This window comes from Agaricus bisporus (genome assembly GCF_000300575.1).
Source record: "Agaricus bisporus var. bisporus H97 unplaced genomic scaffold AGABI2scaffold_6, whole genome shotgun sequence".
In the NCBI taxonomy this organism is placed as follows: domain Eukaryota; kingdom Fungi; phylum Basidiomycota; class Agaricomycetes; order Agaricales; family Agaricaceae; genus Agaricus; species Agaricus bisporus.
Window position 1 is genome coordinate 2,029,226 of NW_006267369.1, and position 20,766 is coordinate 2,049,991.

A 20,766-nucleotide genomic window follows, 5' to 3' on the forward strand; every position below is an offset into this window, starting at 1 on the left:
GGCTTAAGTTAGAGGAGTCTATTAATAGACTTTGGCTGGCACTCCATCAACCAGCCGTCTACTCTCTCCTTCCACATAGCAAATTTAAGCTCTTAGCTTCGGGTACCAAGTAAAATCTCGCAACGACGACTTGCCGCAAAGGCCCATTGTATTTTCTCTTTTGCCGTGGCTCACTTTTTTCCGAATCCCCCCAGGTTTACTCCTCGTCTAGTAGGACCTGTCTAGTTCAAGTCGAACGACTGGATCTTCGATCGCATCCGCCACCGGGCTCTAATTTATTCACCGTCCTTTAGATTTCGACAAGTGTACTTGGTGCAAAAAAACGACGAGAGAGTTCTCCTCTGCAGGGGATAAAAATCGTCTCAATGCGTTCAGCATTTCTGCTTCTGATGGATAATCTCCTATACATGCTTAGCTGGCATATAAACACTGCAAGACAGTGGAGCTGTTCATGAATTCCAACCGCCACCTCGAATTGCTTAATCGCCAAACCTGAAACTGCAAAATGTACCGTCCTTGAGATAAATAGGGTGAGTATTCTTCTCTCTCGCCATTCCAAGTACCTAAGATGTTCCAAGATCTTGAAGACTTCAAGGTAAATGACAAAATCATGGGTTATCGAGCCGCTGCTCAAAAATTTGCAAATTACGTCACTCTGAGGCTTGAGCCCTACTCTATTCCATAAACCCACCCTCTATCATCCCACTACGCTTGGTGAACCAGAGGTGCCACTCGAAGTGTACATCGCCCGCATAATTTCTACGTGCAGGGTTCCGGATATCGTAAAACTCAAGGCATGACGGAGTTGTAAGATGGTAAAGCATGCTAAATCAGTGAAACAATAGGGCAAGAGTTTCGAAGTAACAGAGCAAGAGTTCTTCTTATGAGCACCACTGGCCAGGTGTCATTTGCTTTTAAAGTTCATAATCCACAGCGAAGAGGTTTTGAAGAAAAAGACGTAGAGCGACTCGGTTGAAAGCCGCAATGAGCTTCCATGCAGGGGTATCTTGTATGGAGGGTAGAATTATTGCGATTAGTGCGTTGGTAGATCCTTCGCCAGAATGGAACCTTCGATGCTGGACCATTCGATTGAGTAGCATCAAGACTTTCCGTAATACCAGACGTCGAGCGGAACAAATCTCGTTTATCTTGGCGTCGAAAAAGAATCCGCCATAATGGACCGCTCTTCCTGCATTTGTGCTTTTCTGATGGATCTGGCGGATTATCCCTGCTCATAAGTGAGATAATGGACGCTCGAGATATTTAATACGCTTACGACATTGGCATTAAAATCTGATCTGTAATACTGTACCCATGCATCCAAACATCACGTATGTTGTCGTAAAATGTTTGCCATTTGGCACGCATCAGTTGTGTCTCTTCTTCGGATGGTGGATTGGAATCGATGGAGCCTTCATCTTGAGAATGCGTTGCTAGCTCTGCGAACTGGTTGTGACATTGTTTCAGTAACTCATTACATTCATCGATTGCGCTGAGGACCTCTGAGACTGCTTGAGTATTCTCGGTGGAGGTCAATGAAGATTTGGAGCCTTTCTTATATTCTGAAACGTTCCTTCAATTGCTCTAGAGCTCAGAAAACAAGAAAATTACTTACTATTATTCATGATAGCGGTCACTCGACTAACCGCGCTTTCCAATTCTCTCCGAAAAACAGTCATAGCCTGCTGAGCTTCTTTTACACATTCCACACCCGTACGTGCCTCGAGATTAACCTCGACCAAAAGCTCCTGTGTCGGTTTCTTCTCAGATAGAGCCTCCAGTACTCTAAAGTACTCCTGCGCCACCCGTTGAGCTATGTGTAATACCGTGAATGATTTCTGGATCTCTTCTCTCGAGACTTTTCGAGTTACAAGAAAGATGTTTATAGCTTGCAGATCGTGATTCGCTTCCAGAGCCAGCCGCAGACGATCGAGGTTCGGCAAAAATACATGCAAAGATACCTCGTGTATGCGCAGGAAAGGTTTTAGCTCTGGTGGGAGCTAGGCATCATGTTAGCGTTGTACGTCAGCTCGACTTAAGGTCAATCATACGTGGAGTGAGGTGCAGACGAGAGGTTGTGGACTAGCCATGTAGGAATGACGAGGGGAGAAAAAGGAAACAGTTTAAAACAATCGTTTTCGCAGTATCATGCCACACAGCGGTGGCGGCTATTGTCTGAATCAAATCCGGGTATGGTCAATTTGTTTTCTTTCTTCTGTTAGGACAATGGACTAATTTCTATACAATAAACGTCGGCGTCAGAAACAATAATAGCCGCTTTCGGAGTGGAATTTTCGGTGAGGGTCCATTTGATGGAATAGCATCAGGATATTCTGTTCCATCAGGATATTCCGTTCCATCCGTAATTCCAGAGGTTATCGGTCCGTCCGCAAGGTTTGAGGCTGGAGTCATCATGTTCGCTTGTAATTCATGGGAGCCGTTGGAAGAGGGAACGAAGATTGCTTCAGGATCACTGGGTGCTGGCAGTATATCTGTCGAACGGAATAAATCTCGCTTATCCTGACGTTGAAAAAAGGCCCGCCATAATGGGACTTTCGTCCTGGATTTGTGAACTTTTGACGCGTCTTGATGATTATCCCTACTCATAAGTGAGATATTGAACACTCCCGCAACTCTATGAACTTACCGTGATGGCATTGAAATCTCATTCGCAATTTTGTTCCCATGCCTATAAACACCCTTTATATGGTCGGAATATGTTTTCCATTTTTCAAACATCACTTGTGTCTCTTCCTCAGATGGTGGATTGGAATCGACAAATTTTTTGTCCTTAGTTTGTGTTTCTAGTTTCGCAAACTGGCGGCGACATTGTTGCAGTAATACATGGCATTCATCAATCGCGCCGAGAATTTCCAATACTGATTCGATATTCTCAGGGGAAGTCAACGAGGTTCTGTAGTCTGAAGCGTTCCTTCAACGTTCGAAAGTTCAGCGGAAATGGGAAACTCACGTACTGGTGGTATTCAGCGTAGCGGCCACTCGACTCACGGCGCTTTCCAATTCTCTCCGGAATACAGTCATAGCTTCCTGAGCCTCTTTTGAAGTTAGCTTGCCCCAAAATGCATCCACGTGAACATTATACAAGAGATCCTGTGTCGATTTCCCCTCGGATAGAGCCTCCAATACTCTGGAATACTGTAACGCTACCGTTTGAGCGGTATAGAGTACCTCGAACACTCTGTGGAGCTCAAACGTCAAGCCTTTTCGCGTTTCAGTAAAGATTTTCGTGGCCTCCGGATTGATATCTTGACCCGCTTTCAGAGATAATCGCAGACGATCGAGGTTCGGCAAAAACACGGTCAAAGAAATTTCGTGTATCCGCAGAAAAGGCCGTAGATCGGGTGGAAGCTAGACATTATGTCAGTGTTATAGTCAGATCGAATAGAGATCAACCATACATGCAGCGAAGTGCAGACGACAGGCTGTTGATTGGCCATATAGGAACGGTGAGTGGAAGAAGCAAAATAGATATGAAAACAATATCTTGGCCGCTTTTGCAGGTGAACCTGATGACACCGATCAGAGTGGTGGCGGCTATTGTCTGAATCTATCCATTGCCTCGAATGGTTTTTTTTTGTTAAGACAACGGGGCAGTTTTATACAACAACATCAGTGTCAACAGTCAAAACAGACCTTGTCGAATGATATCCGGGTATTCCTTCTGCCGTTTTAGCCACGGACGGGTTAATCCTTTTGTCCAGAAATAGATCCCGCTCATTTCCTGTTCCCTAGCCGTAGCGTCAAGTGGTCACTATCATTGATCGTGTGAGTGCTTTCAAGTAAGAGAGCTGGGTGAGAGCCTTGGTGAGCTCTCCTGCCTGGCAGCATGTCTCTCTGAGAGTCGAGGGAAGGGGCGGGTGGGGCCGGCCGTGGTAGGCTACTCCAGGTTGCTTGGGAGCCAGAAACTGTACAGGCACGAAGCAGTAATCATAGGGTGTGGTGAGCGGACAAGAGGAAGCAGCGAGCAACTGCACGAAGTGTTGCCTGGCGGAGAGGAGAGACTCTAGTCTGTCATAGTGACGGCGTGACGGCGTGACTTGTGACACAAATCCATCGCTCGCTCCTATCGCCGATAAATTGGTATAAAAGGTATTTTGGGCTATACCTCTGGTCAACTCTAGACCCATTTTTACTATCAGGTTCTTGCGGACTCTGACGATCCATCCTCAAATGCTGTAAAGGAATTTCACGCATCTGACATCATGCATCAATATTCAATTGAGACTCATTGACAATATATTGCTCTGTGAGTCAATACTTCGATATAAATTACCCTATCTCAATTATAGGCAGTTTTATATACTTCGTGCGCTCGAAAACTCAATTCGAAACACCATCTTGTGCTTCGAGTCTGCCAAAGGTACTTAGCATAGAGGGTTAGAATTATTGCGATTCATGCGTTGGAAGATCCTTCGCCAGAATGGAACCTTCGATGCGGAACCATTCGATGGAGTAGCATCAGGACTTGCTGTAATACCGGAGGTCACCTTTTCCGCCGTAAAGTTTACTTGATTAATAGCTTTCGTCTGCAATTCGAGAGAGCCGTTAGGAGCCGTAACGACGATTGTTATGGGATCAGTGGTTGGTCGTAGTAAATCTGTCGAGCGGAGCAAATCTCGCTTATCCTGACGTTGAAACAGGGCCCGCCATAATGGGACTTCGTGCCTGGATATGGGACTTTCCGATGCGCCTGGGGGACTTTTCCTACTCATAAATGAGATAATGAACGTTCCAGATAGTCTATCAACGTACGGTGGTGGAACATAAATCGCTGACGCAAGCTCGAACCCATGGATCCACACACCCCGGATATTGTCGAAATACGTTTGCCATTTGCCAAGCATCACCTGCGTCTCTTCCTCGGAAGGTGGATTGGAATCGATGGATGTTTTGTCCTCAGTCTGTGTTGATAGCTTTGCAAACTGGTCGTGACATCGTTGCAGTAGTATCTTACATTCATCGATCGCGCCAAGGATTTCCGAGACACATTCGATATTCTCGGGGGAGGTTAACGAAATTTTGGAGTCTGAAGTGGTTCTTCAACGTTCGAGAGTTCAGCGAAAGTGGGACGCTCACGTACCGGTGGTATTCAGGGCAGCGGTCACTCGGCGAACAGAGCTTTCCAATTCTCCCCGAAATACATTCATAGCCTCCTGAGCTTCTTTAGAGTATTCCATGCCCTCATATGTACCAATATAAACATCATACAATGGATCCGGCGTCGGTTCTTTCTCGGATATAGCCTTCAGTAGTTTGGAGTACAGTTGCGCAACCTTTTCAGCTATTTGAAGTACTTTGAAGGCTTTCTGGAGCTCTTGCCTCGAGACTTTTCGCGTTTCAGCAAAAATTTTATATGCCTCCGGATTGATATCCCGAGTCGCTTCAAGAGCCAGCCGTAGACGATCGAAGTTCGGTAAAAATACTTGGGTAGAAATCTCGTGTATCCGCAGGAAAGGTTGTAAATCTGGTGGGAGCTAGACATCGTGTTAGCGTTCTAGTCAAATCGAATCGAATTCAATCATACGTGGAGGGAGGTGCAGACGAGAGGTTGTGGACTAGTCATGTAGGAATGGTGGGGAGGAAGCAAAACAATATCAAAATTATATCTTAGCTCTTTCACAGTGAAATATCATCAAGTGTGGGTGGCGGCTATTGTCTACAATCCATAACACTACCTCAAATGGCAATTCTTTTTCTTTCATCCACTACGACAAGGGGGTAGCTTCTACACAATAAATTTCGGCGTCAGGAACAAAAACAGACGCTTCCGGAATGGAATCTTCGATGAGTGTCCATTTGTTGGAATATCATCACGGTCTTCTCTTATTCCGGAGGCGACCAGTCCCCCCGTAGGATTTACTGGGTTGGCCACATTCATTTGCAATTCAGGGGACGTACCGAATGCTGCCTCTGGACCGACGATTCCTGGCAATGTATTTGGCAAGCGGATCAAATCTCGCTTATCCTGACGTTGAAACAGGTTCCGCCATAATGGGACTTTCTTCGGGGATTTACGTCTTTCCGATGCACTTGGATCTGGAGGATTATCTCTGCTCATCGGTGAGATAATGGGCGTTTGAGATGTCCTATACGCTTACGATGTTGGCCATAGAATTTGATTTGCAATTGTAAACCCATGCTTCCAAACATCACGTATATTGTCAAGGAATGTTTGCCATTTGGCGCGCATCAGTTGTGTCTCTTCTTCGGATGGTAGATTGGAATCGACGGAGCTTTCATTTCGAGTCTGTTTTGCTAGCTTTGCAAACTCTCGATTGCATTGTTTCAGTAATTCATTACATTCATCAATTGTGGTGAGGATCTCCGAGACTGCTTGGGTATTCTCGGTGGAGGTCAACAGCGTTTTGGAGCCTTCCTTATATTCTGAAACGTTCCTTTAATGCTCTAGAGTTCAGAGAAAACGGGAAATTTACTTACTAGTATTCAGGATAGCGGTCACTCGAGTAATTGCGCTTTCGAATTCTCTCCGAAATACAGCCATACCCTGCTGAGCTTCTCTTGAACATACCATGCCCGCAAGTGCACCGAGATTGACATTGAAAAAACGCTCCTGTGTCGACTTTTTCTCGGATAGAGCCTTTAGTACTTCGAAGTACCGGTCCGCCAACTCTTGAGCTGCCTGCAGTACCGTGAAAGATTTCTGGAGCTCTTCCCTCAAGACTTTTCGCGTGTCAAAAAAGATGTTTGTAGCCTCCGGGTTGATAGCCTGATCCGCTTCCAGTGCCAGCCGCAGACGATCGAGGTTCGGTAGAAATATTTGTAAAGATATTTCATGTATCCGCAGGAAGGGCTGTAAATCTGGCGGGAGCTGGACATCATGTTAGCGTTCTAGTCGGGTCGAATAAAAGGGTCAACCATACATGGAGCGAAGTGCAGACGAGAGGTTGTGGACTAGCCATGTAGGAATGACGAGGGGAGAAAAAGGAAACAGTTTAAAACACACGTTTTCGCAGTATCATGCCACACAGCTGTGGCGGCTATTGTCTGAATCTATCCATAACACTACCTCAAATGGCAATTCTTTTTCTTTTGTCTGCTACGGCATGGGAGTGGCTCTACAAAATAAACTTCGGCACCAGGAACACAAATAGACGCTTCCGGAATGAAATCTTCGGTGAGGGTCCATTTGTTGGAATATTATCAGGATCTTCTGTTGATCCTGAGGCTACCAGTCCCTCCGTAGGATTTACTGGGTTGGTCACATTCGTTCGTAATTCAAGGGAGGTACCGAATGCTGCCTCTGGACCGATGATTGCCAGTGGCAATCCATTCGTCGAGCGGGTAAAATCTCGCTTATCTTGACGTTGAAACAGGATCCGCCATAATGGAACGTTCTTCCGGGATTTACGTCTTTCCGATGCACTTGGATCTGGAGGATTATCTCTGCGCATCGGTGAGATAATGAACATTCCAGACGCCCCATAAACTTACAAGTTTGGATATAAAATCTGATTTGCAATTTTGTACCCATGCTTCCAAACATCACGTATATTGTCATGGAATGTTTGCCATTTTGCACGCATCAGTTGTGTCTCTTCTTCGGATGGTAGATTGGAATTGATGGAGCCTACATCTCGAGTCTGTTTTGCTAGCTTTGCAAACTCTCTATTGCATTGTTTCAGTAACTCATTACATTCATCGATTGTGGCGAGGATCTCCGAAACTGCTTGGGTATTCTCCGTGGAGGTCAACGGCGTTTTGGTGCCTATCTGAAACATTTTTAGAGGTTCAGAGAAAACGGGAAATTTACTTACTAGTATTCAGGATAGCGGTCACTCGAGTAATTGCGCTTTCGAATTCTCTCCGAAATACAGCCATACCCTGCTGAGCTTCTCTTGAACATTCCATGCCCGCAAGTGCACCGACATAGACCTCGCCCAAACGCTCCTGTGTTGGTTTTTCCTCGGATAGAACCTTCAGTACTCGGGAGTAGCGGTACGCCAACTCTTGAGCTGCTTGTATTACCGTGAAACATTTCTGTAGCTCTTCCTTCAAGACTTTTCGCGTTTCAAAAAAGATATCTGTAGCCTCCGGGTTAATGGCCTGATCCGTTTCCAGTGCTAACCGCAGACGATCGACATTCGGTAAAAAACTTTGCAAAGATATTTCGTGTATCCGCAGGAAGGGCTGTAAATCAGGCGGGAGCTAGACAGCATGTTAGCGTTGTAGTGAGGTCGAGTAGAGATCAGCCATACGTGGAGGGAGGTGCAGACGAGAGGTTGTAGATTGGCCATGTAGGAACGACGAATGAAGGAAGCAAGAAATAATGTCGATTCCACAGTGACATATCATCAGGCCAATCCTCGATCTAGTGGCGGCTATTGTCGGAATCTATTCATAGCGCTGCCTCGAATGGTCATTTTGTACTTTCTTGTGGGAGGACAAGGGAGTGGTTTCTGCACAATAAAAATCAATGTCTTGAAACAAAAATAGACGATTCCTGAATGATGTACATACCTTCTACCATTTTAGGCGACACATCTCTTTGCCAGGTTGGTTTAACCAAAGATGGTGAAACGAAGGAAAGGATTATTTTCTAATGCGTTGAGCTAGATAGCTAGTACAGAGAATGGAAAGGGTCAGGTCGGGATAAAAAAATGTCCCAGGCACCAGTTTTGAGTCTCGTGACCAAACTGGCAAAGATCACGCCGCGGCTCTGCTTGGAAGCTCGTCGCTCGTGTACTCGTTCTCGCGGCCCTGTCCCTCCCCCCGATTGTCGCCTTTGATGAATTAACAGGTGGATGACTTCCGAAAATCGACGTGTGGTATTGTCCATTTAACCATTCATCCGACACATCGTAAAGAAAAGGAACAAAACAGCCAGAGCATCGAAACAAAATCATTATAAACATCACTCGCCGGCTCGCTAAAAGTTCATTGTTCAAACAACCACCCGGGTCACATAGTGTTTTATTGCTTCGCCGAAATTATTAATCAAATTCTCCGTCAAAAATATCCCAAGCATCTCTGATGAAGGAAGAACAAATATCAGTGGCGAGAAGTACAATAACAATAAAGTCAGCAGACCTTGGTCGAGGCCGTGCGATGATGTAGGTTAGTTGCGGTACTTTAACCTCAACATAATCATCCGAGTGTCGTCCAGCATCGTTTCCAGTGGCAGCTGCTGCTGCCGCAGACCGAGGCGACGTGGACTCAAGACCCAATGTTGTAATCGCTTCATTCCTTCACTCGTATTAATAAAATACCACGCAAGTCCAAGTGAGAACACTTACTTCTGATTCCCACCAAAAGGGAACGTAACAAGTTGCTCATCCTTTTCAGCGCTTGTATCCTGCTCGGAATCATTTACAGAAGCTTGAGCTTGACCCACACCACCCATTTCTGGTTTCACAGGCTGTTTCGGAACTCGCTGAGTTATGAACTCCCATTGCAAAACAATTCGATTGACCGCCTTTCTGCGTTTGTCAAATGTCGAATGGTCCAATTCGCGCAGATAAGGCAAGATCTGAGCCAGACGCATGATGGCAAAATGCATTTTATCGTTATCCTGGTTGACCGCCTCCCAGACAATGGGTCCACGTAAAACCTCAAGGGAAGGAAAATGAGACAACATTCGATATAAGTCATCCTATACCATGCGGGTCAGAAATGAGACTGCTCGAGGTAGATGCAGAGAAGCACGTACAAGTTTAACGGGTTCGGAATCGTATGAGGAAGGCCTACCGGGAAGAGAGAGCCATATGATCCTCGAAAAAACATCTCCAACTCGACAGAGATCATCGAGGTGGCTAAATCTGTCTAGTTTTAATCTTCGAAGCGATGTTGAATCCATGAAGCGGCGATGAATGTCGACAAGAGACCTTGCATCAACATGATTTATGTAGAGATCTTCGATGGGGCGTTGAAGGGATCCAGATGAAGAAGGTACGACGGAGCTTCCTTCCAAGACTTCAGTTGGGTCCTCAGGAATCGAAGGCAACAATTGGCGTTGGAAAGTTGCGAATGACAAGGAAGTGGTTGGTGTAGAGGGTGGCTCGCCGACGGAGGCAAGGCATTGCACGACGTGTGTTGACGTTATTAAACCCTTGAGATTAGGTAATGCATTGGGACTCATATTTAAGCCCCCCACAGGGAACCAAAAGAGCTTCTCGATACTGGTATGACTCGCGATGAACCGTAAGCAACGCTCGTCGGCTCGCTCAGAGGCAGCTGCCGACGCTCCAGTGAGAAGCAATAGTTTGAGATGTTTGAGGCATGGGAACGATAAGTTCTTAAGGTCGGGAAATTCCAATGGGATTTGGAGGTGCTGATAGATTCAGATAGAAAAATTCGTGAGGGGTACGATTATGGTGAAAAAAATAAGAGACTCACCTCCAACTCAGGGTTATTGTTAAGCAGCCGATGGACATGCGGTGAGATGGCCGGATTCACCCAGGCATCACTCGACAGGTTCAAGGACCTCATATTTCGGAAGTGCCAAAGCTGGCATTTATGTATCAGCCGGGAAAATCGGAAAGGAAGATAAGGGGCTTACTGGATAATTCTGGCTTTCAGGGTCTGAACGGTAAGACGGGGCATGATACCCGAAGGGACCAATTAGGGCGAAAGACTCGAGGTGACTGTTCTGCGAAAGGGCCTGTAAGATAGCATCCTCGTGTTGAACACAGATAGTGGGTTTGTACGGAGGCCTCATGTGGAATTCCCATACAAAAGATCTGAGGGATCTCATATGCCGAATCGTCCTACATATGTTCTCTATCCTAATCGTCTCCAAGTCATAACTTCGCTCCTGGGTAGTCAAAGGTTTGACAAGAGTGTGTGGTATTCGATCGGGTTGTAGTTGTGTATTCTTGTCGCTTATATGGACATGAAGTATAAAGTTAGAAAGGTCAGCTCTGTGTGCCAGGTGCTCCCAAAGCTCCGGACGAGAGTGCCTGATGCGAAGAATCCGGTATTGCGTATGGCGAGGTACGGCGAACGAAGCACAGGCACGACCAGCAAGTGCAAAGGACAATAGATCTACATGAGCCTCTATGAGCGAAAGAATCGCATCCAGGATTTCTGGAGGAAGACGGAGGATAGGCGCAGAGTTCATCATGATCCTAGTGCTGTTCGCCGGCTCCCACCACCACGATCAGCTTATTTGGCATTGTTTGGTTTTATCATAACCGATTTAACGTCGCAGTTTCGTCAACGTGCTTGCTGATGTTCTATGTCAACCAACGCTAAACGAAAAGGCCGTCTGACAATAACGTGGCTTAGACTAGGGCACGGGCACATCACAGGGATATGTGTATGGAAAAACGCCATAACACTTTTCGGATAACAATCTGTCAATCATATCATCCGCTTTTTGTCACATCATGTTCTTTCCCTGGTCATACATTCTTACAGGAGGCTGCCAAGACTCCTCTGCAACCTTCCCCAACATTTGGATCAGAGATTCAATAGCTGTCCAGTCATCAAGATTGGGAGATGTGTTTGGTGTGTCCAGCAGCTGCGCCCATGTCTGCATGTTGACATTGAAGCTTTCTTGGAGCCTTGGTGGAGACCGCATTCTCTCCCCATTCAAGCTGTCTGCAGAGGTGGTTCTTGTCAAATGCGGTTTTTCTGGCTCACACGCGATTATGTAGCTCCTTCATTTCGCTCCCAAAACTCTGGGATGACGTCCCTGATATCAGTCTACGAAAATGGTGGTTGTGGTCCAATCTGTCGTCCCGGACTTTGATAGGTTCAACTCAGGTATAATTAAGAGAGAAAAATCGAACGCTTCTCTTATTATATTCTATAGGCCCAGTTGCGTAATATGATTTCAATGCGAGCTAGTGGTTTCAATTCCGGATCCCCGTCGCTACTGCTCGAACTGGCAAACATTGGTTATGCCCATCCATGATTATCGCGCCAAGTTATCTTTCCTCCAGTCAATCAGCGTTAACGCTACCTTCGCCGCATATAACCTTTTTAATTTCCTTTGTAGCTTGACATAGACAAAGTGTGCCTGTACTGCGTGAATGGCCTCTTGACGATGTCATTCCAGTTAGTCCCACTGGCCACTCTTACACACGCTTAAGTTGAAGCCTATTGCACCATTCTTCTGGGACTTCGTCTTGACGGCCATTGCTTAGATTGACGTTATCATACAGAGTGTTCGCATGTGGTGGGCCGGATTTCATTTAAAACCCGAATACCACACTAAAATCTACCATGTTGCTGCCACTTAGAAGTGCACGTTCAGGAGCGCTCATGTCTTTTTTTGGAACCGATCCCGATTCGACGGTTTGTGTTCAGGATTATTGGCGCATTGAACCAGATTAAACATTTATCATCCTCCATTAGGTGACGGACATCAACTTGAAGTCTGTCTTGCTATAGATCCACTTGAAGTTCAGATAAGGCGGGCATGTTTTCTAAATTGGAGTAGGCCTGGTCACGCAGGAAGTACGTCTCCAATCAGCTCCCTGTTCTCGCATCCTGACGAAAATTTCATCCTATAATGTCCCAGGGTCTAGACCAAGTAAACTTCTCCTTTAAGTAGGCCTGTTTGCGCACCCCATAAGACACCCCCATTCCCAACCCTTGTGGTCGTTCTAATAGAGGCTAGAGCCGAATATCCTCCCTACCATTCCTCTCTTTTTTGCTTATCATGTCTAACCAAAACTATGCGCCCCGTTCAGCGCCCAGCACTGAGACTGAGCGTAGTTCCTCAAAACACCATCATGATCGCTACAACCACGATCGTCACCTTTCGGACGACAGGCATGGCGTAATGACGAACGAACGAGATAACAAAAAACCTAAACGGTGAGATTCCATTGAAAGACACATTTTTATGAACTTTATAGGCTCACATTCACTCCAGGGACTCCGTATCAGAATATGCTGGAGAGTTTTTCGGTACCATGATATTGTGCATCTTTGGTATCGGGGCCAATTGTCAGGTTATGCTTTCCAACGCTGCTTCGTCGGGAACTCCAGCTGGTGTAAGCATCATATCGATTTGTAGCAGCCGTCTTACTTACGAACTACAACATTGGCCAGAATTTTACATCACTCAGCTTAGCATGGGGTGCAGGTTTGTAGAAATTCTTCGCTCTCAATTGTACCAACATGGCTGATATCACCCACGACAGGTATCGCTCTTGGTGTCTGGATTTCTGAGAACGGTCACATCAATCCTGCCGTGAGTTTTAGTTCACTTGTCATGACTTTCGTATTAACGTATTTTGTATAGGTTACTCTGGCAATGGCTACATGGCGCGGTTTCTCCTGGAAGAAGGTACCATTTTACATTCTGGCGCAAATCCTTGGCGCAATCGTGGGCGGCGCCATTGTTTACGGAAACTACGTCCATGCTATTTCTCTTGTCGAGGGTGGTTCTACTGTACGGACGATGAAAACTGCTGGTCTCTTCGGGACCTTCCCGGTAAGTTCATCACGAACTTTACTTTGACCGCCCGTATCGGAAATTAACGATTCAATCGTTTAGATGCCTTTCGTAACTGACGTATCGGCATTCTTCTCTGAATTCCTTGGCTCTGCAATGCTCCTCTTTGGCATTCTTATGTTGTTGGATAAACAGAATGGTGTACCAAATTATTTTGTCCCAGTCGGACTATTCATCACGCTGTTTGGCATTGGAGCAGCATTGGGTTATGAAACAGGTATGTGGGCAGGTGTAATAAAGTGTAATATGACATATTTCCTCAACCATGCACAATTTAGGTTTCGCGCTCAATCCGGCTAGGGACTTTGGTCCCAGGGTGGTCACCGCCATGGTTGGATATGGCAATCAAGTTTTTACCACAAGAAGGTGGGATCAACTTCTTCTGCTTCGTACAGGGCAACTTTCTCACTTCCTTTAAAGTCACTACTGGCTTTGGAGTCCTATCATTGCCTGTATCCTTGGCGCTCAGGTTGCAACCTTTTTGTACGACCTTCTGATTTATCGAGGAAACGAAAGCTGGGTCTACAGAACGTACGTATTTATGCCCGCTTTATCATTCTTCAATTTATAATGTCTCTCTAGCCTTGGCCGTCACCTTCACCGTCATAGTAAGGGAGAGAGCTCCGTTTCCAGTTCTCCCGCGGCTGTCTAAGCGGCGTTCCTAAAAAGGTCCATCAACCGGATGACCACCACATTCTCACTCTGACGCTTCTGACTTTTCCCCACCCATTACTTGTTTGAAAGTGTAGGAGCATCTGTGAACTGTTTTTCTTCCTCCATGTAATTCGAGCTGTCATTGTAACGCTTACTTAATGACGACATGAACGAACGAATTAAATATCTACGACTCTATTATATTATTTTCTCCCTTAAGAAAGCTCCAACAAAACAGTGATCTTCCCTTGACGCTTTGTTGAACACGTGGACTAGCTCAACCTCAAAGTTTGTATTAACATGAACTCAGATCATTGGATTAAAGAACTACGTTCATATGAAGTGGAAAAGTATACTATTATTAGAACTAGAACTAAGAATGCATCTGCAACACTTGCAAGTGTTGAAGCTTGAAGTGCAGTCGATTAGTCAAATACTGGTCTTTGGCCTGTGCAATGGTAGAAGAGATCATGTTGATGGGCGATTCGCAAAGAAAAAATTAGTGATGTGAAGAATTATTGGCATATGTCCAGCTCCCTACGTCATTATGGAAATAATTTTTGGCTACTCTGCGGCAACTCGTCCTGTGACTTGACATTTTGATTAGAACTCATTAAGTCTGCACCAAGATCTGCCATCGATGATTCATTCTTATTCTCCGCCTCGGATATCTCGGCTGGTGCAAACGAGGACAATTTCTCCAACCAGCTCGTATCAAGCTTCGACGTCACGTTCGGAGCCTTGATAACTATCTTTACATGACCGAAACAAATATAAATGTAAGTATTTGTGGGTAATAATCATTACAACAAAGTATGTGCGCACGGCTTCCATACAAGGTGGAAAGAATGCTAACGTTCCAAGTCTTTTACACTGTCCAATAAAAAGATGCTACAAAATGCTCCTAAAAATCAACTCCAGATAAAACGAATGTCCTTCACCCCAAGCCGAGTCCAAGATCAAATTAGTCCAAGGACTAATAAACGCTAGGGCGTTTGGTCTTTGTCACCCATGGCGGATATCCAACCGCCGTTTGAAAAGCCGCTTGAGAGGAAGACCCATGTTGACCAAATGGATCCTCGCGGTGTCCTAACAGCACACGGAAGGCTTCATTTCGACCTAAATCTATTCCTGGAATCCCTTCCTCTACTTCATCCGCAACTATAGCCCCTGTCCGCTTGTCCAGCCGAAATCGTATACCTTTTAACTTCTTATCCAGTTCTTTGGTATTATCGTAAGGCAGTAACAGATTGCCAAAACCGGATCGGACAGTCAAAGCTGTGATTGAGGCAATGGTACCGGGGGGAGTGGTGAGGAGTAATCGTCTTCGTTGACGATAATTGATTATATGAACGATTAACCCAGCAAGTCCAACCAGAACAAGACAGATAGAGAGAATGCGACTTGGAAGAGGACTGTATGATAGTAAGACGCATTTAGGTTTGATATTAGTGTAAAAAAAAAGAATTACTCACTCGATCCAAAGCCTAGGTACAATAGATGTTCTCTCACCGGGAATTGTAGATTGGCTTTTCGTGAAATAGATTGATTTTCCGGAAAGACTTAGGTGCTGAGTCTGACAAGGATAGGGTGAGTGACGCTGAGCAAGTTGAAGCGTGTCCACTGACGTAGATTTTCGCCGTCAAATCCAACAATCTATTGGGACGGTCAAACGCTTGTTGTATTCCTCCAGGTTCTAGGATAGCGAGGTGGAAGATAGCATTTGAAACTCTTGCAGCAATCGATTTTGCCCTTTCTTGAACGAAGGTGTTCTCAGAAGAAGTATTAAAGAATAAACTGAATGCAGAGATAAATCCATGAAATAAAATTAGAGGTAAAATATTCTCACGCATTGAATGCTTCCCCGTTATTAGGTGGGCCGGTCACGTTGTTGTCATGATCGAAGTCACCAGACTTAGCACAACTGTCAAGTCTTCCATCCAGCAGATGCGCAGTTGCTGTTACAGTAAAAGGAATGATGGTGGGAGCACAGAAGACAGTCTTGACTTCCCGTTTCGGCGGGTTTACGTCCGTCCGGGTGTTGAGAAACCTGAGCTTTGACTCTAAATAATGGAAATTTTATGAGAAAAAAAGAGAGCGCACCAAAACATGACAGGTCGTTTTTCAATACCTTGTGAAGCGTCAGGACAACTTACATCGACCACGCCAGATTGTTGATTACCCGCCTATAATCGTCCGTCAGCTAGAGCAAAAAGTTTCTCGATGTGCAAAAACTCACAGCCGCGTCGAACGTCACATTAATGGTGGGTGTACACCGTCCGATGGATAACGAACTGAAGCTGAAACTCGTGGTTTCTGGGATCGGAACTGGCACAACGTCTTCAATGGAATTGGCACAATGAGGCTGAGTAGAAACCGCTGTCGTATTGATAGTCAGAGTTTCGTTCAGTTTCTTTTCCGTAGGAAACTATGAACGTTAACGTGTAAGATGGTAATCGAGTAATGCGACAGCAATTACTTACAATGAATTCTGCGGTAGTCCAGTTATTGAAAACAAAAGGGGGATCTCCCAACCCATGGAAAGCGGCTGCTTCGATATAACCCGCGGCAGCAGAAAATCCGTCTAGACTATTGATATTGCTTGCCAGGCCTATTTGTTCCGTGCTGATGACATCCTGCCCTAGATTAAAAGCTGAAATGCGAATCAATGGAAATGATTCAGGTGGGCTTACTGTCCGTCTGTGGCGTTTGTCTTATTTGACCGATAGCGCTCGCTGAAGCCGAGCATTAGCCAAAAAAAAAAAACCATATGTAAATCATTCTCTCACCGAGTGGTTGAAAAGCGAACGTGAGACAGGCTGCGAGTCCTGACAAGAAAACGATCCTGTGCTTATAATGGAGAGAGGAAAATAGTCCAAAGAAGGGGCTGGTTTTACTGTCAACAATAAGTTGTCGATTAATAGGTATTGTCCTCACCCTTGGTAGAGCTTAACTCATTTGGTATCAGAGCGCATTAGGTGGATCATGTTAGAATAACTTACATAGTCGAGCAGCAATGTCTCTTCAGCCGAAGCACCACCTTGGTTGAGTTTGACATACGGCTGCCAAGATATGAACGTTAGCACCGATGGGTATATGATAGAACTTCATCATACCTGGTACATGCGGACCAACCAGTCTTGTTCCCGAAACAGGAGCGCAGCCGGAAAGATGATCCTGAATTTGAAGAAATTAGGTGTGAATTTACGTACTGGTGATATCTCCAGGCCCGTATGCTCTCCGTAAGAGTAGTGACATAAAAGGCCGGGTGAAACGCTTCGTTGTTCCGAAGATTTCGCGCACCAGAAAAGGTAGACTCACAATACTGGGATGATAGACTAGATTTGGATGAATTAGGTTATAGACGATGAACAAAACCCGGAAACGTACTACAAGGAATTGCACGGACACGGTCCCAAAGATTTGTATTGGCGATGTTGAAACTACAAAACCTGTTGTTGGTCAAGTACGGTCAGTGTTGGATGGTCAAGATTTTGAATAGAAATCTTACCTCCTCGTCTACTTGAGATTTCTGTTACAATTGCCAACGCGACACCCACCGCGATGAAGAAGAGTGGCGTAAGGATAATGAGGGAAATATGTCCGGAGGGCGGTTCCTGACACGCAACGAAATCAATGACATGTTAATTGATGTATGGACGAACATACATATGCTTTCGGGCGACGTTTGAGGCCATTCAAGTCTTCAGGATTGGGTATGGTGTCATTGGTATCACGGAAACGCTTTTCAGAGGAAGTGAAGTCGGGTGACAAGCCCGGATGTAAAGTTGATTCACTAGAGTCCGACAGCACACGCCTTGGCGAATCTGCCATGAGGGAAGGAATTTTTGAGGTGCAAGGAAGGGGATATGAAGAATAAGAAGATGATAAGCGCCTGCCCACTCCCGCAGTCACCGCGGCATAACTACTTTGTCTTCGTTTGTCCTACTGTCGTGCCGTCCCACCATCATGTTCATCATTCTTCTTAACAGCCGATTATTTCCATTCGATATCGTCGGCGGTAGCACCAAAAGCGAGTACGAATTTCGTTTGTTTACAGGGAATCCTAGCTGAATTTCAAGTTGAAGATCACACTCGAGGCATCTGGAAGTTTTGTACCGAGTTAAATTATTGACTCATTACTAAGGCATCCTCAGTGGGTCTGATGGAAGTTATTCCAAGCCTTCCTGTTGACGGTCGCCACCGAGAGAAGTTGATGTCATCACATTCCGAAACTTCTAGGCCATTGAATAACTTGCTCTCGCCTCAAGCTGGCGGGAATTAAAACTAAGATGCATTTTGGTGAGTTTTCTGGCAAGTTTACAGTGGAAATTTGGAACAAACCCTTGCACAGGGCAGCGAAGTGGCCCTTATATGCTGCCGCTGCCGTCAGAATACGTCAGACTACCTTTCCTTAAGGAGTTGCTTCCTTCCCACGTCCACGTGGGTCGCGCCCTGCCCGATCGGAAGGACAGCGACAACAGGCGACAACTCTTCCCCGCTCATCGTTTCAGCTTTGAAGTTGACGGCCGCGGCGGAAGGCTGGTCAATAATGTACCGTTTGCGCAATTCTCTTCCAAAAACCCGCCTGCAGCTGCCAGCGTTTTGGTTACACCGATTGCCACCTGGCAGCTATTGATGTTTTCATCACGGATTGTTTGAGGTTGAGGTAAACGTACGGACACATGGTTCTTCTGACGAATTAAGGCCCATATGACAGTCATGATTGTCTGCGCTCGCTGTTCTCAAATATCCGAGCAAGTGGGTATTGCATCGTCATTTGTGACGCAAACAAAATGGCGGATTACTTTGTTGGGTAACATGTTATTCATTCGCTTTCTTTTCCTCAACTCATCCGCCTTCCTGTAAAAACACTGCCTCTAAATTTTCATCTTTCCTGAGCTCCCAGCTTTGGCCCAATTGATATTCCGAGGTCGGAATAAAGGGATCATTCTCTCTGGGAAAGAGTACAAACGGTGTTTCAGCCTATTTCACTTAGTTTGATCCATTCGGTAGAAAGACGCTAAGCACCTTTGCACACGGTTGGTATGCATGGCAATTAATGGCGAAATTCTGTTCATGTACCTAATTCACCCGGGTTCATTCAGGATATGGCATAAGGGCATCAATGATAAACTTGTAAGGTAGAGCTAGTGCGATACCATGGACATCACGTGCGTATGACATGGAGTGATATATAGTGACATTCGGTGTGACCTCTACTGAGATGCATAGCTTCGCGACTTAGATGAGCCAGACTACTCTATTACATTATGGTAATATATAGTCTAATGAGTATTTGCTCCCCCAAGCTCTTTGAGAATACTGTCGGAGATTTTTTGTGACCCCTATACTTTTTGCTTGCTCATTCTGCCTGAGAATCATTAAGACCCTACCATAAATTGAAATAAGTGCGTTCGTCAGTAAAAACCCGATTTGCAGACATGTGAATATCTGGAGATCCAGTGCAGACATGGCAATACCTGACAGACACCAGTCAGATACAAGGTCAATAGAGGAATAATTCTCTCCATGAATCTAAATAGAAGGAATACAAGTGCATGTCTGCATTGCGGGATTTTACTGACGTTACAAACCTGCTTAATTGGAGGGTAGTTGAGTAACAAGACTTCTGGGCACTCGCCGGTGCAAACTTAAGATAGGGAGATGGTTTGAGTCGTACTTGCACTTTCTTACACTTGCAATCATCCCCAGGTTAAAGCGTGGGATAATGACGGACACACAATTAAATGTGTCGGGGCACTCCCTCCTCGACAAAGAATGAGAAAAAATTTCCAACAAAAGTTGTGTTTTAATTATATCTAACTTTTGTTGGAAGCAGATTTCTGTTAACTGGCACTAGGAAGGTGCCCCAACGAAAAATGTGTTCATCCCCGCCATTTTGTCACGCTGTGATCATGTGATGTCCATCATATCGCACTAGCTCTACCTTAGGTGAAAAGATATTGATGATGGTCACGAAACCTGATCAGATATCATCAGATAACTACTACTATATATCCTTATATACCCCTCAAGAAGCTGACGGGCACGAGGATTTCTTCGTAGAGGCACCGACCGCCGCTTCCCTCGGGACAGGGAGTTGAGATTGTCGAGTGTTTGACATCAGCTTCTTGTTACATTTTTTGGATTCGAAGTGTGCCAGATGGTGGGAGAAAATATATGGCTTCTGAACTTTATGGCCACAGTGTTCTCATGTCATCGGCATCCCGTGATCCACTTGTCGTGGCGTCTACGCTTAATCTGGCCGCTACAACATTGTCATAGTGGAAAATAGTTGTCAGGGTCAGATGTCCAGGCGAATTTTGGGGCCTATGCCGGGTCGAAAGTATTGAATGAATTCGAGCCGGTGGTGCTACCATCAACATTATACACGATAATCATGCAACAACCTCTGTCAGTCCTGACAGTGACTGCGTTGTAATTCGGTTGAATCGTCCATTACGGGATTAACCTCGTAGTTGTCCCCAGGTGCATCCAAATCTGCCAACTCGAGCTCCTCCTCAAACGATGCGACTCCGAACCGACCATAGATTGATTCCCAATACGTTGAAGTGTAATCAAAGAGCTCCATAGACCATCAGTGGCAAACTTCGATATGGCCACGTTACTTGAGTATCCGAGCGCGTGGGAACCATCAATCA

The 20,766-nt window shown here is 45.5% G+C and overlaps 9 protein-coding genes across 9 annotated transcripts; 1 reads left to right on the top strand and 8 right to left on the bottom strand.

Moving 5' to 3' along the window:
- Positions 1–921: 921 nt before the first annotated feature.
- AGABI2DRAFT_119060 (hypothetical protein) lies at positions 922–2,090 on the bottom strand (the record flags this gene model as incomplete). The annotated part of the gene is made up of 4 exons (XM_006462137.1): positions 922–1,228; positions 1,277–1,562; positions 1,616–2,000; positions 2,052–2,090. The coding sequence occupies 4 exons, from the start codon at positions 2,088–2,090 to the stop codon at positions 922–924; spliced, it is 1,017 nt and encodes a 338-aa protein (XP_006462200.1).
- Positions 2,091–2,238: 148 nt separating this feature from the next.
- On the bottom strand, positions 2,239–3,458 carry AGABI2DRAFT_119061 (hypothetical protein; the record flags this gene model as incomplete). The annotated part of the gene is made up of 4 exons (XM_006462138.1): positions 2,239–2,599; positions 2,648–2,921; positions 2,976–3,369; positions 3,420–3,458. The coding sequence occupies 4 exons, from the start codon at positions 3,456–3,458 to the stop codon at positions 2,239–2,241; spliced, it is 1,068 nt and encodes a 355-aa protein (XP_006462201.1).
- Positions 3,459–4,385: 927 nt separating this feature from the next.
- AGABI2DRAFT_119062 (hypothetical protein) lies at positions 4,386–5,584 on the bottom strand (the record flags this gene model as incomplete). Its single annotated transcript, XM_006462139.1, has 4 exons — positions 4,386–4,725; positions 4,774–5,047; positions 5,102–5,495; positions 5,546–5,584. 4 exons carry the CDS (start codon positions 5,582–5,584, stop codon positions 4,386–4,388), a joined length of 1,047 nt encoding a protein of 348 aa, XP_006462202.1.
- A 162-nt stretch (positions 5,585–5,746) lies between these two features.
- On the bottom strand, positions 5,747–6,941 carry AGABI2DRAFT_119063 (hypothetical protein; the record flags this gene model as incomplete). The annotated part of the gene is made up of 4 exons (XM_006462140.1): positions 5,747–6,071; positions 6,120–6,405; positions 6,460–6,850; positions 6,903–6,941. 4 exons carry the CDS (start codon positions 6,939–6,941, stop codon positions 5,747–5,749), a joined length of 1,041 nt encoding a protein of 346 aa, XP_006462203.1.
- A 156-nt stretch (positions 6,942–7,097) lies between these two features.
- Positions 7,098–8,276, bottom strand: AGABI2DRAFT_119064 (hypothetical protein; the record flags this gene model as incomplete). The annotated part of the gene is made up of 4 exons (XM_006462141.1): positions 7,098–7,425; positions 7,474–7,747; positions 7,797–8,187; positions 8,238–8,276. The coding sequence occupies 4 exons, from the start codon at positions 8,274–8,276 to the stop codon at positions 7,098–7,100; spliced, it is 1,032 nt and encodes a 343-aa protein (XP_006462204.1).
- Positions 8,277–9,271: 995 nt separating this feature from the next.
- AGABI2DRAFT_151759 (hypothetical protein) lies at positions 9,272–12,209 on the bottom strand (the record flags this gene model as incomplete). The annotated part of the gene is made up of 6 exons (XM_006462142.1): positions 9,272–9,397; positions 9,440–9,631; positions 9,689–10,309; positions 10,375–10,485; positions 10,538–11,122; positions 12,207–12,209. 6 exons carry the CDS (start codon positions 12,207–12,209, stop codon positions 9,272–9,274), a joined length of 1,638 nt encoding a protein of 545 aa, XP_006462205.1.
- A 655-nt stretch (positions 12,210–12,864) lies between these two features.
- AGABI2DRAFT_137001 (hypothetical protein) lies at positions 12,865–14,258 on the top strand. The gene is made up of 8 exons (XM_006462143.1): positions 12,865–12,983; positions 13,042–13,075; positions 13,134–13,183; positions 13,235–13,426; positions 13,490–13,664; positions 13,726–13,813; positions 13,868–13,978; positions 14,030–14,258. The coding sequence occupies exons 1-8, from the start codon at positions 12,903–12,905 to the stop codon at positions 14,097–14,099; spliced, it is 801 nt and encodes a 266-aa protein (XP_006462206.1). The 5' UTR covers positions 12,865–12,902; the 3' UTR covers positions 14,100–14,258.
- A 605-nt stretch (positions 14,259–14,863) lies between these two features.
- On the bottom strand, positions 14,864–17,933 carry AGABI2DRAFT_223448 (hypothetical protein). The gene is made up of 15 exons (XM_006462144.1): positions 17,771–17,933; positions 17,613–17,718; positions 17,492–17,553; positions 17,423–17,439; positions 17,218–17,278; positions 17,105–17,163; positions 16,891–16,989; positions 16,795–16,836; positions 16,585–16,742; positions 16,341–16,529; positions 16,205–16,287; positions 15,951–16,151; positions 15,730–15,898; positions 15,577–15,677; positions 14,864–15,516 (listed from the first exon to the last, which is right to left on the bottom strand). The coding sequence occupies exons 6-15, from the start codon at positions 17,157–17,159 to the stop codon at positions 15,078–15,080; spliced, it is 1,536 nt and encodes a 511-aa protein (XP_006462207.1). The 5' UTR covers positions 17,160–17,163; positions 17,218–17,278; positions 17,423–17,439; positions 17,492–17,553; positions 17,613–17,718; positions 17,771–17,933; the 3' UTR covers positions 14,864–15,077.
- A 639-nt stretch (positions 17,934–18,572) lies between these two features.
- AGABI2DRAFT_193463 (hypothetical protein) lies at positions 18,573–18,851 on the bottom strand. The gene has a single exon (XM_006462145.1). The coding sequence runs from the start codon at positions 18,823–18,825 to the stop codon at positions 18,604–18,606; it is 222 nt and encodes a 73-aa protein (XP_006462208.1). The 5' UTR covers positions 18,826–18,851; the 3' UTR covers positions 18,573–18,603.
- Between the last annotated feature and the right edge of the window lie 1,915 nt (positions 18,852–20,766).